This window comes from Bombus pyrosoma, linkage group LG6 (assembly GCF_014825855.1).
Source record: "Bombus pyrosoma isolate SC7728 linkage group LG6, ASM1482585v1, whole genome shotgun sequence".
NCBI classification, from domain to species: Eukaryota; Metazoa; Arthropoda; class Insecta; order Hymenoptera; family Apidae; genus Bombus; species Bombus pyrosoma.
Window position 1 is genome coordinate 16,856,536 of NC_057775.1, and position 17,599 is coordinate 16,874,134.

At 34.6% G+C, this 17,599-nt stretch overlaps 1 protein-coding gene across 16 annotated transcripts in view; it reads left to right on the forward strand.

Annotated features, from left to right (window-relative positions):
• LOC122568451 (phospholipid-transporting ATPase ID) overlaps positions 1-17,599 on the forward strand; it is a 69,592-nt gene that overhangs the window by 33,857 nt on the left and 18,136 nt on the right. For 10 of the 16 annotated variants that reach the window (XM_043728181.1, XM_043728182.1, XM_043728184.1 and 7 more), the window contains one exon: positions 8,736-9,613. In XM_043728181.1, the coding sequence (XP_043584116.1) occupies positions 8,900-9,613 (714 nt within the window). In that variant the 5' untranslated portion in view covers positions 8,736-8,899. Of the gene's footprint in view, positions 1-2,846; positions 2,870-8,735; positions 9,614-11,133; positions 11,844-17,599 lie in introns of those variants that run through there. The other 6 variants (XM_043728193.1, XM_043728191.1, XM_043728186.1 and 3 more) reach the window with 5 other exon arrangements.

The following is a 17,599-nucleotide window of genomic DNA, read 5'->3' on the forward strand; positions in this document are numbered from 1 at the left end:
ATGCTATCTACGGCGAACTCCAATTAGCGATCCTCGTAGTCCTGTAACTATAACGTAATTATTCTGAAATAATTATACCGTGGTATGTAAATATTGAAAAGGCGTTGTTTCTTGCTATTTGAAAAGTATCAACTTTCGAATTCATTTCTTAAAAATACTATCAATAAGATGTTAACGAGAAATCTATTTTTTTTCTATAGATATATTCTTAAACTTTGTACATTTATTTCAATAGTGTTAAAATATAAAAATTTCAGTGATTTTTTTTTATATGACCATGTACAAATCTCTAAAATTAGAGGCAAAACGTGCAGTGTCGATTCAGCTGTATGCAGGCGTCAGCAAACAGGTGGTGGATTCGTTCCTGTGTACGATAGCGTCTTTCATACAATTGTTTTAAACAAGTGAAAGTATACAATCATAGTATTCTTATTTATTTCTTCCTTTTTTCTTATCAAATAATAGGTCATTTTTTATAAGTAATAATTGAGCTTGATTTTCGAATTTCGCTAAATACTTTCGCTGTATGATAAATACAATGGAAGATATGAGCCTTTACAAATTTTCGTATATTTTACGATCTTATATTTTATTGAGGGATAGATTTTTTCGAAATTTACTACTTTTATCTTACTGTATCAGTATAATAGAAACTAGTGGTCTTAAATTCTGTTTGAAATTTTATCAAATCACAATTTTAGGGAGATAGTTTTGGAAACTACTTTTTAAAAATTCATTTAATGACGAGAATTTTCAGTCTTATGAAGAGGGCGTGGCATTAAAATATCGTATAAAAATATCGTCATACGTTTAAGAGATACAGTAACTTTGATCTATGCTGCAATGAGAATTTCTATAGCAATGAAAAATTTTATTTGGAAAAACGTAATTCATAATTATTACATGTCGTCAAACAAAATAGAAAAATTGATGACAAAGTATCGTACCCTCTTTGATATGTAGTGAATGAAAAATTATTAGTTTCATAGACCAAATTAACAAGTTTAGATCTAAACAGTAGAAATAGATACATAGTCATTACTTAGTAATAATAAAGATATGTTGTAATGTAGATAATATGAGATAACTGTTCTTTGTTAAATCAGTAATGGGAAGCGAATATGCGATATGTATTATGGTAATGACTAAATATAAGATAGGCATTGTGACCAAAATAAACGAAAGAAACGGATGGCTCTGTAATCTGCAACATTATCTGTTTATTTAATGAATGAAACAAATCTCTGCTCGAATTTCATATTTTTAGTTCACGAAAATATGCTATATACACATCCTATAAAGCATCCTATAAATGGTAAAAAAATTCATCACAAACAATATTAGTACCTTCAAAATATAGCAGTTTCTCACGTATCAATTCTAAACGTATCAACATGTACGAGGCTATCTAAAAGATGTTTGCGTAGAACGTCACGTTCGAAACTTCTCGACGAAAAATAAGGTACAAAATCTCGCACGATATCTATAAGATTTAAGTTAGCAAGATAACACAATTGCGAGAATAACAATACAAAACACAGGAAAACTCGAGACGATATACATAACACATAGTCATCAGAGAAAAACTGCTGCTGGCATAACGATATACTAATTATAAAGGGTGAAAGGTAAATTGTTTGCACTTGCGGAGAACGTGGTGGCTAACATGAAGAAGATACAAATTATTGGTCACCTTTTTGAAACGATAAACGATGACTGAGCGTTTACCGAGCGTTAAACGTTATCTCGACTGTTTTACAACCCACAGTGTTTCGCGTTATGATATTTGCAGCGACGTGAGATACCTTTGCTCCTTATCGTCATCAAACATTTGCAGTGGCGATGTGCCTTACAGAAATAATACAATTCTTTCTTCCCCCCTTTTATTTGTTTTAGCGACTCGTGTTCGACAAACACCGTGGTTATTCGTCTACGATGACGGGAAATTTGAAGTTCTTGTGTTTCGTTTTATGGCTCGTGTTAGCCTGGCTAGGATTGATAATGCACGAGTAGTGATTGATTTATGTGCGTCAACCGAGGAACGTGTATACATATAGTAATTGGTAGATACGATTAATTTTTGTCAACAGCAAAGTTAATTTGGGATTGATAAAATTCTTTTAAATTAATTATCTAATGGGTTATTCTTTTCCTGCGATCCTCGCAGTTACGGATCGAAAAATACGTGTGTTGGAACATTAAAAACCTATGTTCATACTTTTACACATAAAATATTCGTTGCATGGATTCCAATTATGTAACCATATATATGCATGTACTTATGTGCGGAACAGAAAAAATTAATTAATTATGAAGAAAGGAATCTTTATTATAATTTATAATTGTTACATACGGTCTTGAACTCGATCTTATAAAAAGTTATATTTCTTTTGTACACCATGTTTCTGTAGAATGAATTAGAATGTCTAAACAGATCGCTACAATAATATAGACTATCGTCTACACGTGTATTTTGCTTTGCTAAATATACTTCACTAGACGAGTACTCGCGTACTAAAAATTGCACGAACTAAAATACTGACACATTAATACCCGTGCGTTTAAAATACACGTGACACGAAGAACTCTATTTGTTCTAGCTTTTTATTATCACTTGCCTTCATTATACGATTATTAATTGGATGAAGTTGATGTCGAATGCTTCTTTTTCTTTTCTTCTCTTCGCATTTTAACGATTGGAACAGGGACGCTGCGCTGTGTCGATTTAAAACAAGAGAGCACTGAAACAGAACTAAATTGATTTCTTTGAGCAGGCGCGAGCTGAAACAACATCGTATATGGTACTGTTGTGTATCTAAATTAACCCCTTGACGACCTCTGTATCTCGTATGGACAGTGCATTTTTCACGTATGTATCGTCTGCATATGCGACTTTTTTATTTGTTCTACTCTCGGTGTAATCTATCGTATGATTTAATTTATCTTTATTGTAACATTACGTTCTTGATCTTCACTGGTCAATATAATCGTTGCCTTGATTACTATTAGTGTCGTCGTTGTTTATACATAAATCATTTAATATAAATTTCACTTGAATTTTTTCATTGTCACAGATTACATTCGTCGGAGATTAACGTTGCGTTTGATTCCCTGATTAAAGTATCATACCGATACATATGCGAGCTTTGACATGTATGTATATATCGTTGGAAGATGCATTACGATACAAAGAAAAATGTTAGCCTTATCTGTGTTCAATATCTACGAAATTCAATCCTTTTTTAAGAATATATTTCCTTTAAAGTTCTTCTTGATTTTCTATAGCTACTCCTAATTATAAATCATAGCCCAGTTTGATTACAAAACATGAGTTAGAAATTACGTAGTTGTTATTATTGGATGGACTTGTCGTTCAAATAATTAACGCAATTTTCATCGTGCATTGACTATGACATCTTAAATTTCAATTATCGCAGAAAGTAGCCCATCGATATTTTACATCGTTCGAATAAATATGAACGTTAGCGTAATGATAACGGTAACTGATAAGCATTATAAATTTGTCTAAAAATAATCTCAATTTTTTAGCCTCGTGCAAATGTTTCTATATGTTTAAAATAATTCTACGTCGAACTTTTACGACCGTATGCTTATGCATAGTATAAAAAGGTGTTTATAGGTGTTATTATACTCGAGTACTTTTTAGTATTACAAGTGAAGTCTGTCTACATCGAACGATTAATCTGAAATTGCTAATTCCTTTGTTCGCTCATCTGTATATCGTTAACCTCGTTATCGTGTCAATTTCATCGTCCTTCCCATTTATTCCACTAAATTATATCGGTGTTCGTGGAAATCGTTGACAAATTGGCACACTCTATGATTATGTTTCAGCCACGACCCTATTAAAAACCTATTGATTTTTCGTTATTTCTGTGAAATACGTCAATTCGTACGCGATTTCAAACGTTTGACCACCCAAAGAAAGAGCGTCAGTATTGATCCAACTTCATAATTTCTTACGATCGCTACTAATAATACGTGGCCACCTTACAGTCCTGCAAACTTATTATTTGTTTTAATAATTTAAATAATGCAAAGTTGCATACTTCGTACTTAACTTTGAAGGTATACCTAACTTCTTTAAAACTTGGCGACGTCTAATCGAAATAATTTTTAGGGATTTCCTTACGTGTCTTCTTTTTTTATTGTTCACTCGTAACTCTTGTTATTTCATATTTGAGAAAATTGATACTGGTTATTTAATCTTTTATCTGTTTACTTTCTACGCTATTTTATAAACATTATATTTGTTTAATAACTTCTTGTTAACGCCTAGATACATATTTCAAATATTCTTTTTTCAATGCACAACTGCAAAGCGTAGTCAATGAAAGTGTAGGAATTTTCATCTTTGTCGTAATTTGAAGTTGTACTTTTGACGATGTATAACTTAATAACCACAAATGTATGTGCAACTCGCGGTGTTATCTTTTGAAATGATGAAATTCGTGTTAGTTTGCCGAGCACTAAGTTAATATTCATAAGTATACCTTTGAAAATTGCAGTTAAGAGAAATATAAAGTTTTGAAAGTCGTAGAAGAGTAAATTCCTCGTGTTTAGAGTGTTACTCGGCCACGCTAAAATCTGTTGCAACGCTCGCAAAGCCTCAAGTTGCAGATTACATTCCGCACACAGCGTATACGGCGTTAACTCAATTAACATCCCAGGGAGGATAAAGCATACGTTAAACTCTCATTCATGCCGATAGCTAAAACCTTCGAACGTCATCGCAAACAACCTGTGACACGAACATCAAACAAATCCCCGAAATAGCGTACAGACTCGATGTTTTCTCGAAGAGAGCTTCCCTCCACTACCTTTCTAAGCTAATAATTCGATTTCGAACTATTTTTAAGAATTTGAGATAAAATTTCAAACGAACGATTAATACCCGTAACATGAAAGGCGTTAATGATGTTAATAACATTGAGCTTTTTTTTATTATGTCGCACAATCCTGCAAAATAGAGTAAAGACGAAAGTTATAATGTCGTAGGTTGTAAGCTAATGACTATAAGTATAAAGAGCGGAATCTATCGATTATAAAATATACGCTATTATATGACATCTACATTTCTGTTTTATTTTTTCAGTATATTTTATATCTTTTATATTTATATATTTCATACTTTTATGATACGTATGACTCGTATTATTATCTCAAAAGATAGTATAATAGCCATATATTTACTACGACAAGATTACACAAATAGGTTCATTTACAAATTATAATCACACGATTATTAACTTATCAACATTTCAATTTTTGTTCAGTTTCGTATCGACATAGTACGTGCTGTTAGTAACCGAAACTATTCATGTTTCAATTACGAAATACGAAGTTTTATTTGCAATTTCTATAACGTGTAATAAAAGCATGTATGAAAGCGGCAAAAAATATTCATTTAAGTAATTTTTGAAACAAGTTGTAGTTGATAAATATCTACATCCTTTGGAAGCTTGAACTGTCTACAGTTCTCTTTCATATTAGTTCTACAATAAAGGACGAGTTGCACGCGTAGTTTCGTCCTTCTAAGGACTCGCTATAAATAACTACCGTAAAAAGTATTTTTAAACAGCGAAAAGAGGATAAAAATAGGAAGAAAAGTATGAGATTTTCGTGCGAATATTTGCCGAGCATTGTAGAATTTCGGAAATGGGCCGACAAAGGCTACAGTTAAAAGTCGATTAACGCCGCTTTCAGTCGATAGGATTGTGATTGTTGTGTGTTTGTGAGCCCGTAGGATTGCTCCTACAGTACCGTTTCATCGGGGTCACAAATACAATGGGAATGAAAAATGCTCGTCAATGAAGAACTCTCCATGTAGGTCGACGGTCAGTGTCGCTAGTAGCATGATTTTGCTTTTGTTAATGGCGACAGGTGCGATCCGCTAACGTTACACCTCTGTCACCGTTACAGTGTAAAGCTTTTAATATCGAAGTCGTCATCCCTTAAACCGATGTTCCGAGCGACCGACGCGACGCTTCAAGAATAGTAATCTTGGCCACATTGTTTCATAGAAACGGAGCTTTGTAATTTTTTGTACAGGAACGGTGATCCTGAAGATATTCTGATCTAGAAGAACAAGGGTAGGTGACATCTATTATTCGTAAAATTGACTCACAGTATAGGTACAATAAATTTGTATTTAATACGGCATATAGGTGTAGTTTTTTAAGCTGTTTTGGTATTTTCGTTTTCTATAATTTTCTTTAGTCTATTAAATATAACCGAGACCTTATATCATACGTAATCGTGTCTTTTTTTATGACAAAAATGAGAAAAATTGTATTCAACATAACTTTGTACGAAAGTGCTCTGGCACTCGATCGACTAATTTTTGCTAGACCTTTCACCTTCGAAACACAGAGTTCAGAAATTTTTTTGTGCTTTTTATACTTCGTATCTCCATAATATTCTGAAAATATGATCTAAGTGTATTATAAAGGGTATATTAAAAAGTTGATTCTATAACGATACAACTAGTTCTACATATCTGTAACTTCATATTGGTTAGACTCTAACAGTTGGTTGATTTATCAAACTTCCTTTTATGAGCCATACTGTTACTTGTACGATGCTATACGTACATATACTGTTTATAGCGTTTCCTTTTAAATTAGAATGTGCCCAAAGATTACCGTAATTCGGCTGCTGATCGTACCATTCAACGCGTTGATTCCAATCAACTGGTGTTTCGATGAATCACCGGTAAAGGTAACCTATGATATTTACGAAAGGTGGAATGATTTTCAAGCAAACAAGCAGAGCACACATTGTTCGGTTCGATATCGGGCGAGACCACCAGGCGAAACGGAAATGGAACTATGAAGAATTTAACACTGTCGGAACTCCCTGCTGTTGAATATTATCGCATCATTTTTTCATATACTTTTGAAACTTGCTTCGAGTGCAAATAACGCTTAATTAATATCCTTAAATTATTGACGAATTGACGATTTGAGCCAAGTTACTTAATTTTTATTTGTATTATATTTATACTCAAATTTTATGTAATAAATGTCATTCATGGCACGTCTCACGTCAAATATAGAATAGTAAATTGCTAAAATGAAATATTTATTATAAATTAAGTAATTTAACTTTAATCTGAATTGCGTTGTAATTTGTATTATATCTAACAAAGACCATCAATGGCATTTATTACGTGAAACGTAAAATAAAACGTATCAAAATTAAATACTTCAAATTAAGTAATCTAATTCAAATCGAAATTAAATTGTGTCGTTATCCTTTAAGATTCAGCTACGACCACGTACTTTAAAGAAAAAGAAACGCTAGGTATTATTCAAGAGAAAATGATAATGTGAAGTTGTAGTAGGCGTGTTTCATCGTGATTTCTAATAAACTTATAACGCGAAAAAAGTTCCCTGCTTTATTAATGCAACTCTTCGTTATGTACGAACACGTCAGATATGAAAAACTTTACTGTTTGAATCCAAGGATACATGCATACGGAATAAGATCGCGGACGTCGCGACTTTGCTTCGATTGACCGCTAAGCTCGTTGGTTCTTATGGATCAGCTGTGTGTAGTTCTGACCCATTGCCCTTCGGCTTTCATATCCCACTTGCTGCACGAATTGCGTGGTTGCTTAAAAATGTACTGGCGATGATGAAGGTGATACAAGTTATAGATTCTTCGTACCAAGTACTTTACTTAGTTTACTTAACTTCCGTTCACGTCACTATTTTGCTTCCCTCTTGCTATGGTGTAAAATGATGAAACAGGATAAAGTGCGATTGAATAATTCTAAATTCTGTACTTACAGTCAAGCTGTACTTTTCGACACAAGTACAGTTCCTCATCGAAATAAAATTTATTATATCGATAAAATAATAGAACTCAACCATTCAGATGAACTAAAATTGTTCATGAAAACAGGAAGTGATCTCACCGTAAATATAAAATATATCAATGGAGTATTTGTGGATGGTATTTAGTCGAATAGTGTTATAGGACAATAGGATACAATATATAGGATTCCGTGATAAGAGCATACCACTTTGAATCGATTTATTCAAACATTTTCAATGCCACATTTAATAACAGGGAAAATACTACAATAACTGTGCAGGTGGTGCACAACAATATTATCTGATTGCAAATTGGTTTCGTTTGTCCAAAGCAAATTGATTATTCAAGGACCGTCATGATTTGTTATGTATCATACTTTATCGTTGTATACGTATGTCTATTTTGTCATGATGTTTCTTCTAAAAATAAAAGACACAAATCTTTTTATCTGTATTTTCTCTCATGAACCATGCTCATAATGCTGAATTAAAATGTTTCATTTGGAATTTTTTCATTTCTCAAGATACATCAAAATATTTGAGGTTCTCTATGTAATTTATCTTTTATGTATACTTGTTACAAAATATATAATGACTAAATACCTTAAGTCAAACGAAGAAAAGCAAAGACAGCTCGGAAATATAATGAAACTTTAATTTTTTCGCATATTTATCTACAATGATAGACGCCAAATTTGAACTAGAAAGGGCAGAAAACTGTTCCACTTAAATATGCACATTTAAAGATGCGTTAATATTGAAAAATGAAAATGAAAAGCATTGCAACCAGAATAGTTTCTATATAAAAATAACAATTTTGTATTTTACGCATGTCTTATACATAACTTATCGAAGTTTGATTTTTAATTAAAGGTTTGTCATGTTCTGTTACAGCGTGTGCTCGCAAAGCTCAGTGTGGGAGGGGGTAAGTGAAACTTGGCGACGAGCAGGGAAGGTGTTCTCGGACACCAAAAGCTGGGGCACCCTGACGAGGAGGTCCTGGAGGAGGAGGTGGGTCGTAGGAGAGAGGAAAGAAAGGAGGTGACCATTCACCCCACATGGACGCCACCCCCAAAGGACCCCCCGTACCCCCCACACCGGATATCCTGTCACCATTATTTAGCCGCAGAATATCCGACCTGAACGCAAGGGCACCGTTCTTTGTCCTGCATTGTCCTCAACGTTCTCGTCGAATATCGAGACATCCGACACTTGATGCTTGTCGTACGAAGGAAACGGCCGCCTACACGTCATCTTTATCTTATACGTGCCTCAATTTCTCTCGTCTTTTTCGCCGTAAATTGAAACAATTGCCGATTCTCTATCTTCACATTGTCGATAATAATAATCAACTTCTTGAAACACGGAAGTCGAACATCCGGAGTAAAGATAAAACGATATTAATTACAATATCGAGAAAATATACTGGTTCCTGGTGTCCATTGGCGAGGACCACTGTCGATTCGCGAACGACAGCTCTAGCTGCGAGAAACAACGTAACAGCGCACGTAACAGTATCACAATTGTCAAACGGGAGCAGGAGGTCATTTTTTACCCTCGTTTTTACACCACGGCGAACGTGCCGTAAATTTGATGCATTTTTTACAAAATCAGTCGCGAAGCGTCTTCGAGCTGAGGAAGTACTTTTAACAGGCGTCACATCTCGCGCGAAACATATCTACAGACTCCGTCCAAAAGCGCCTAACTCCGAGCTGCAGCCTAACAGACCACACAAACAATGTCGCGCAGCGCTGCCACGCGTCCTATGCAAGGTGAGTGATTATTAAATTGATTAACATACAACTTCATAAATGGAAAACTCACGTAATTCGTGATACTTGTTGATGCAATTTTATTGTAATTAGCCTGTGTATATTTGCTCGATGATTCTCATTGTAAACGGTAGTCTGATGCAAATGTACAGTACTGTGCAAAAGTCTTAAATCATCTAACAGAGGGAAATGTTTATATAAATGTATATAAAGATAGTCGATATTATTCTAAATTTATTGTTACTGTTCAAGAAGTGTTCTATCCAAGAATTAATAATTGATACTTTATCTGATCTTTCTTGTATAATCTTTCAATACATTATTACGTTCTTTTTCCCTTTCTTCATATGACTTACTTTTTATGTAGAACTCTGAGAGAAATTAGTCTTAAAAATTTGTAAGAGAATATCTAAAGATGTATATAAAACAATATGTAGAAATATTTTCGAAAATATTATTACAGTAAGGTATGCTATAACGAACAACTTTCATGACTAAAGTCAGAATCCTATAACGTAGAAAGATGCTACAACGAGCACAAAGAAATATCGGTCGCTCCGACGACTTTTTTACTCCGCGTTCGTTACGGTCGTAAAGAGTAAACACTAACTGATGATACGAGTATGTTCGAATCTCTCCTTCTCTCTTTCAGTAATATCTATCACGTAGAAGACAACTAAGTAACGTAATAACTCGTGAATAATACTATAAAACAACAACGTGGTTCAGGATGAACGAGTACCGAATATCACAATCAATGGGCACAACGAGTTGCTTATGGAAAGATAACGAAAGCTGAAGAAGGCTGACGAATATGATTGCCTCATCAATTTATGATTCCCATTAAATAAATAAATTTCATATTGTTTTTATCACTTATTTTTTAGTTTATATTACATTTTACGATTGTTCAAACAGTTGTACTGGTGATAATCTTGCTTTTAACTGTGGACCTGGGACGAGTTACTTCTAAATATATACATATGCTTCGATGTATGTTGCAACGAACAGATGCTATAACGAACGTGGTTCGAGGACCAATTCCGTTCGTTCTAGCGTAGCTTACTGTAGTTACCATTATAAGATCATTATGATAGGTGATCTAAGGCTTTTGCATAGTGCCATCTGAATCTAATCTTTGATTAATGAGAAAAGTACCTCCTTGTCCAACTGTTGAAACGATACAGTGTATGTTATTATTGTTACATTTGTCATAATAGCGTTTCACGGACGTTTAAAGTTTATCGAATGATTGATAACTCCCTCTACGAACCGCATCCGATATCTAGCTCACATTGCAACAAGTAAAAACATTATTACATGTTACACAACTTCCGCTATGTGTTTCGCGCTGAAACCTCCAACATTGATTCAAAAGGTTTAACTGTTCTGGCAATCGCTAACGTAGCAATCCTCTTTACCCCCAAGCGGTGGATGTTTCTCGACAACAACGAACGCGGTGGTTGTTGCCTTGAAATGTTCACGGCACCACCGGCGAGGTGACTTGTGGCGCCGTCAAGGGACGACGCCTTGAAGTCTCTCGACGATCATCGAACAATACCTCGTTCGACGACTCGGGTCTTCGTTGTACTGTTCGAAGTGCAAAGCACGCCGTCGTGCAACGGCACCCTCGTGCAGTGCATGAGAGACGTGAGATGTATACGCGGTTATACGACGTGTAACTTTAGATTCCTGTATTCCGCGATGCGGTAATCTGTAAATAGTAGCATATAATTCAAATCGAAGAGGTGTCAGAGATAATGATTATGGTGACGATAGTGCTGACAGTGGCAAAAAACATAGAACGCCGGCGGTGCCCGATGTGCTCGACAATCGTCGAAACGATAGATGGTGCCCACCCAACACGCACCGATTGATCGGTTTATCCTAGAAATCGTAAAAGGAGTATATCAGTGCCGTGTCGCATCTCGATCTATTCGTTGCTGTCATTGTCGACATTGTGCGACATTCTGGTGTGGATTTCTATATGGTTGGTTCCTTCCGACGTATTTCGAAGGAAACATCATCATTGAACTATTGATTACCGTGGCAAACACTTCAAACGTTTTCCCCGTGCGTGAATCAAAGTGAATAATTTTCTTAGCGAAATTTCACGTTAAACGGCCTCGATATATTCTCTCATCAACGGCGATCGTTATAACGACGTCGCCCTCGTCGACGCGGGCGCTTCGACCGCCTGTACCCTTGCACTGACTGCGAAAACAACGAGGTAACCTGATTCCCTTAGAAAGAAAACGAAGGTCATATACTGCCGTAGAAAATGATCGTAACGTCTATTAACGTCGAATTGGGAAATTAGGAAACGTTTATCTCGCATCGTGTTTCAGCTATAGATTATGTAGTATAAAATCAACGAAACAACCAGGAATCGATACGATCGATTTGACGATTTTCCTATCAGATGTAGTGCCGGTAATCGGTCAGAATAATCAACGATACGAGTCATCTGATAAATACATTTAGGCGAATATATATATGTCGTTAAAACGTTGCTCTGCAGACGTTTAAGTGGCTACGGTGTATCACCCACCTAGTCGTTAGGATTGTCAAGCTCGTTGATAGATATCATTTTTTGCCTACACACGTATATGTCATTGTTTCCCACGTATATAACGTGTATGCGTTAATAGAAACTACCTTTTTCCATAGACGACGATTATTCGTCCGGAATAGTTGTCTGTTCATCGTCTATAGCCGTGCATTTAGAATATGGTCTGACGCGCGTTATTAAATTCTTTTCAAATCAGGTTAGTTGTCCATCTATTTTAGCATTTCATTGATGGTGTAATACAAAAGAAATGAAATGGGCGTAACAGACACAGAATCGCTCGAGCACCTTTGACGCCAGTGACGGCGCCCATTTAGCAATTTCCTAAGCAAATGTAAATCTACCCGTAAATGACTTGCTTGTGATTGGTGTCGATGATTGTGGATGATATTGTTACCTCCTTATTATACTCCGCAACGTGTTGAAACTATGACCTCAATAAAAATGTCGGGAATATTAAACCTCTCTTCTTTCAAATATTTAATAGTTGACATTAAAAATGTATTTTTGATACATTCTATTTTTGTATAGAGCATTGTTAAAAAAAATGTTCTCTTTTATAATTTAGCTGATAATTTTTAGATTTCCCGGGTCTCCATAAATATAAAATATTGTTTGTGTGTATTGTTTAATACATAAGAAAGGATTGGAAAGTAACCTATTTTAAGGTCTGATCTTATCCTTTAATATTACAAATTTTATTGGATAATTGCCACACTTTCATCCTAATAAATAGCTTATATTTCGAAATAATTTTTACAGATTCTAAAATCGATGAGTTTTTAGATGTAATCTGGCGATATAATATTTATAAATATAAACAATGGATGTTTGATCGAATGGTAACCTTCCTGTTTAATGCAAGCATTTTCTTAATCATTTAGCAATCGTTTCTCTGCGCGAATTTCAAGCAATTGAGTCATTACGAAGTATTTAGCCTCAGGAAGTCGACATAGTTATCGTAGTCTGGAAATATCGAAATGGAACGTCACGAGCATTAGACACGACCGCGTACAATAAATATTTCGTACACTATTATTAATTTTCCTTATACATTTCCATAAATGTTGCACGATAGTAAACAAACTAGCATGAATAATGCCAACTGCTACACGCTATGATAGATATATAATATATATAAAGAGATGAGAAAAGATCATCTCAACATTCGAGTATACAACTTGAAACAACAATACTAAAAATATTAGAAATTAATATAACCAATTATTCCAAACGTATTATTCGATGAAACTTATTAAGCTATAAAAAAAATGTTTTATTTCACGATTTCTCATTTTATCTCTCTTTTTTTTATGAATTCTCTAATTGATTACTATTTTGACAATTGTATAACTTAAAATAGATTTCATCAATTAATTTCACATTTTTATGAAACCCATATAGACATCTGTTTCACCCAATAGATATTATAACAAGTACTTTACTTTGAATAGTTTATATGTCCATATTTGCATATTATATGGGTTCCTTACATTTTTACATCTTTAAATTTCCCTCGAATGCATAAATATCTGGAGTCTAGTTACAAATCATAAAAGAAAATCGTTTTAAATCAGGCTATTTAAGATTATTTATACAAGATATAATTTTAAAGGATTGCATACTCATTCGTACTTCTATGTCTTCTTCTTGCAGTTTTGTAGATACTTGGAAACTCGCTAAACTCGTTATATATCGCGACACCGTCTATAACAGCGTGCGCACTAAATTCCGTTAAAATTCCTCACCAACGGAGGAAACGCATGGTGTAACAACGCCTTCCATTTGTCATTGGAATTGTGACCCTTTTTGTTTTCCGTCGCCTACCTCTTTGAGACTTTCCAAATACAACGCAAATGTCTGTACTTTCCCATTCTCATTAACATTTGCCCTTCCTTTCTTCTACAAAAAAAAAAAAAAAAAAAAAAAAAGAGTAAGGGAACCTCTTTTATTCCTCTTTTTGATGATGTATATAAGAAAGAAAAAAAGAACGAAGAACGAAATCGTTATATTTGGCTACCACAAAGATGCAATTAAACAGATATGTATTTCTCATTGATGTCGATAACTCGAACTAGCTGAATCAGTGCCAACTATTGGATTTAAGACCGGCAGCTTCCAAAGTAAAAAGTTTGCGAATGATGTTTGCCGTTTCTCGTTAATGAGTTTTAGCGCTGTTATCTTATGTGTTGCATGAAATGTGGATTATATAACAATCGTATAGACTAGAAAAGTCTTATATTGCCAAGACTCGATCGAACCGGTAAATAAGACACGTTATTGATTTCTCGTAATGGAAAGAGCGAGAGGATAAATTGAATTTTTGTTTCTTTTTTTCTGTTTATATTTGTATGTGGAAATTTGTTCCATTATTTATTTTTTTTTCTTATTTCTCTCACTTCATTCTTAATGTAATAGGTTTACACGTGGCGTCGACACGATTTCTCATTTTTCAAGAACCAATTTACAATCTGCCGAGAGCCTTCTCGAACTCCGGGTTTATTTCTGAAGTGAAATAACGTAATAGAAGAAGGGCGTGGAAACGAGATCTCTTCTAGCTTTTCCATTATCATTGAGACGGCGAGAGGCTGTATTTTCAAGCAAATTTCAAGTGAACCCTGCTAAAACGAATCATAAAGAATCTCGTTGCAAGTTTCAGCCGTGTTGCGGTAGTTCGTTGCAGGGTTAACTTTAGAGATTCGAGTTTAGAAATTTCAACAATTTTCGTTTTGTGGATCATTCATTTTCAATTCATCGTTAACTTATAATATACTTTTTATTACATTTATATGATAACTACGTGTTATACCATCGCATCGTTTATTAAATTAAAACTATAACACTTTACTTATACAACGATAATAATAGATCAGAGGGTTTTAAAAATGTTTTGCCTTGTCGTACCACGCAACAAGTAAAAGAACGGAAAAAAAAAAAGATTATTCATCTCGTGCTGTTTTGTGCGCCTAGAAAAGAAAAGAGTAACGATGAAAGTCCGTGAAACGATCAATTTGCTTTGAGCGATGAACTTCCGTCACGTATGCGCCCGTTTTTGTAATCAACAATATTTACGATTGCAACATGGGTGTGTATTTTGATTTCGTATGGACGAAAATATCGAGCGTATCCGGTATTAGAAGAGAATTTCGAGGACAATCAATGATTATTCGTATAAAGAGATGACGTAGCATAAAATCACATTAAGAAATCTTATAATTGATCCGGCTGAAAGCCTTCGAAAGATACCAAGACGCGATTGAATACGAGCTCCTACCGTCTATACCCTATACAATACCGCTTAAAGTATTTGGACAATTTGCTTTTCTTCCACAGGATATAATTTAATCAAGAAATTGGGGATAAAAAGTTTACAATGATTCTATACTTTATTCTTATCTGTTCTATAATAGAATATCATAACGCGATAAGATATTTATATATTTTCTAAAATAATCCAAGCTAGTAGAACTATATTTTGTTATCACAAAAGATAGTTTAATTTTCTGAACTCTAAGTTAAATAAAGAAGATTCTTTCAGACTGGCAGACTACCACGTTATTTCAAACAGTGATATATAAAATGGTCGGTATGGACGAATTGTATATTTAATTATAAATTGAAAATATATACTACTGTTATTTTTTAGTAGATAATCTAAATCTATAGTCTATTGACTTTACAAGAAAGCATATAATAGATACTGCTTCTAGAGCTTAACTCGTAATTAATTTGCAAAAATAAATCTACCAAAGCGTTCAGATACTTATGAACGTTAGTGTGCTGTGCGCGCGTACTTCCGATTTATCATTCGGTAAAGTTAGTAGTATCGGCCGCGCACTCCAAAATAGTTTCATGGTGCGTTCATACGGTCTAGTCGTTGCGTATTTACAATGATAGAAACATCAGACTGTGTTCGTACGGTAAAACCAATTTCCGCGAAAACGACAACAGAATTGCCGCCGATTGAGAGCCACTGGCATCTTACGTAAGAGCCATTATCGTAGCTCTTGCGTCTTAGGAGATCGGCTAGCGGAGCGGTTTTGCTCTTCTTCGTCATGGATTCCCTGGAAATCTCGAGCCGTACTATAGATCAAGACACATCGTGGCGAACCGCTAATACTTTAAGGAGGTACACACACCGGATATTTTTATTCGTAGACGCCCAAAGCGGCTTCGTTGAACACGTTGACATCATTCGTGCATACGGAATCAAGGACAAGCGAAGAAAACATCGCTGTTAAAAAGGATTCGCGCCGGTCGCGTGCTCCTTCTATCAACGGGGGGCATTGTTAAATTGAATCTTCTTCCCTAGCCCCCTCTATCTTCTTCAACAAGGGGAATCTTATTTATCAAACGAAAAATACACACGCGTTTCGTTATTTATTGTAGTATACTCGTAGCTCTATGCCTTTTATGCCATTGTGACGACTACGTAATTCAGATGTACACGTAATCGTATGAGACAGAAATTCATTCTCTGTAACATGCGAGTCTATCTCGATGTACTTTGTTCATAGAAATATTATTATTATCTTAGTAACAATATTATTGGTTGGTTTGCATTTGCTTTCATAATTAGGTTTCTTAAAAAATGTTTTATTGTGGGACTTTAGAAGTTTTAAAATAAATTTGTATATTTTTAATAAGTCTTGAGCAGATACCTATATCATTTAAATTCTGTGTAATGTAATATTGTCGCAACGTTACAAAATTCCAGGAATAGGTTGGCCACGTTCTTATTTAGGCATACATCGGAAAACAATGTTCCGCTGAAGTTTCTTAATTAATGTCGATCTCTGAAATTCTCCGATAATAAATTAAATATCGATCCTATGCAACTGAACAGCGTTCCCACATGTCATGCAACAAGTATAAAATTTATACGTAACCGCATACAAGCAACGTAACGCTTTTGTATATGTACAGTATCTGCATTCCCATTCATTTTACATATAACGTTAACGATTTAATCGAGAAATAACCTCTATAGATGATTGCGATACTTGTTCCCTGATAATTAATCAAATTCCATGTTAGAGGGTTACGTTAGATACGTCCGACATCGTACGAAGTGGAAGCGATAATTCTACTTTGACTTAAATTTGCCAAGAATCTTTCGTAACAGACAACGGAAAACGTCGCTTGACTTTTATTTTTCAGTTTATTTTTAAACACGAATGAAAGTAACATCGTTAAGCGGAGGTCAATGTGTTCATAACATACGTATTTTTTAAACAAAAATAGCTTGATATTTCTGGCCGATGTTTCTCTGCGATGTTTCATACCTCAGACAATCGGATGATTCAATTTTAGCGTTAACATTTCGAAATCGTTTCCTAATTTCCACGCAATATTTCGACGCAGTAATGACACTTTACGAACGTGTAACGGTAAACGAATCCTTATATATGCACGCA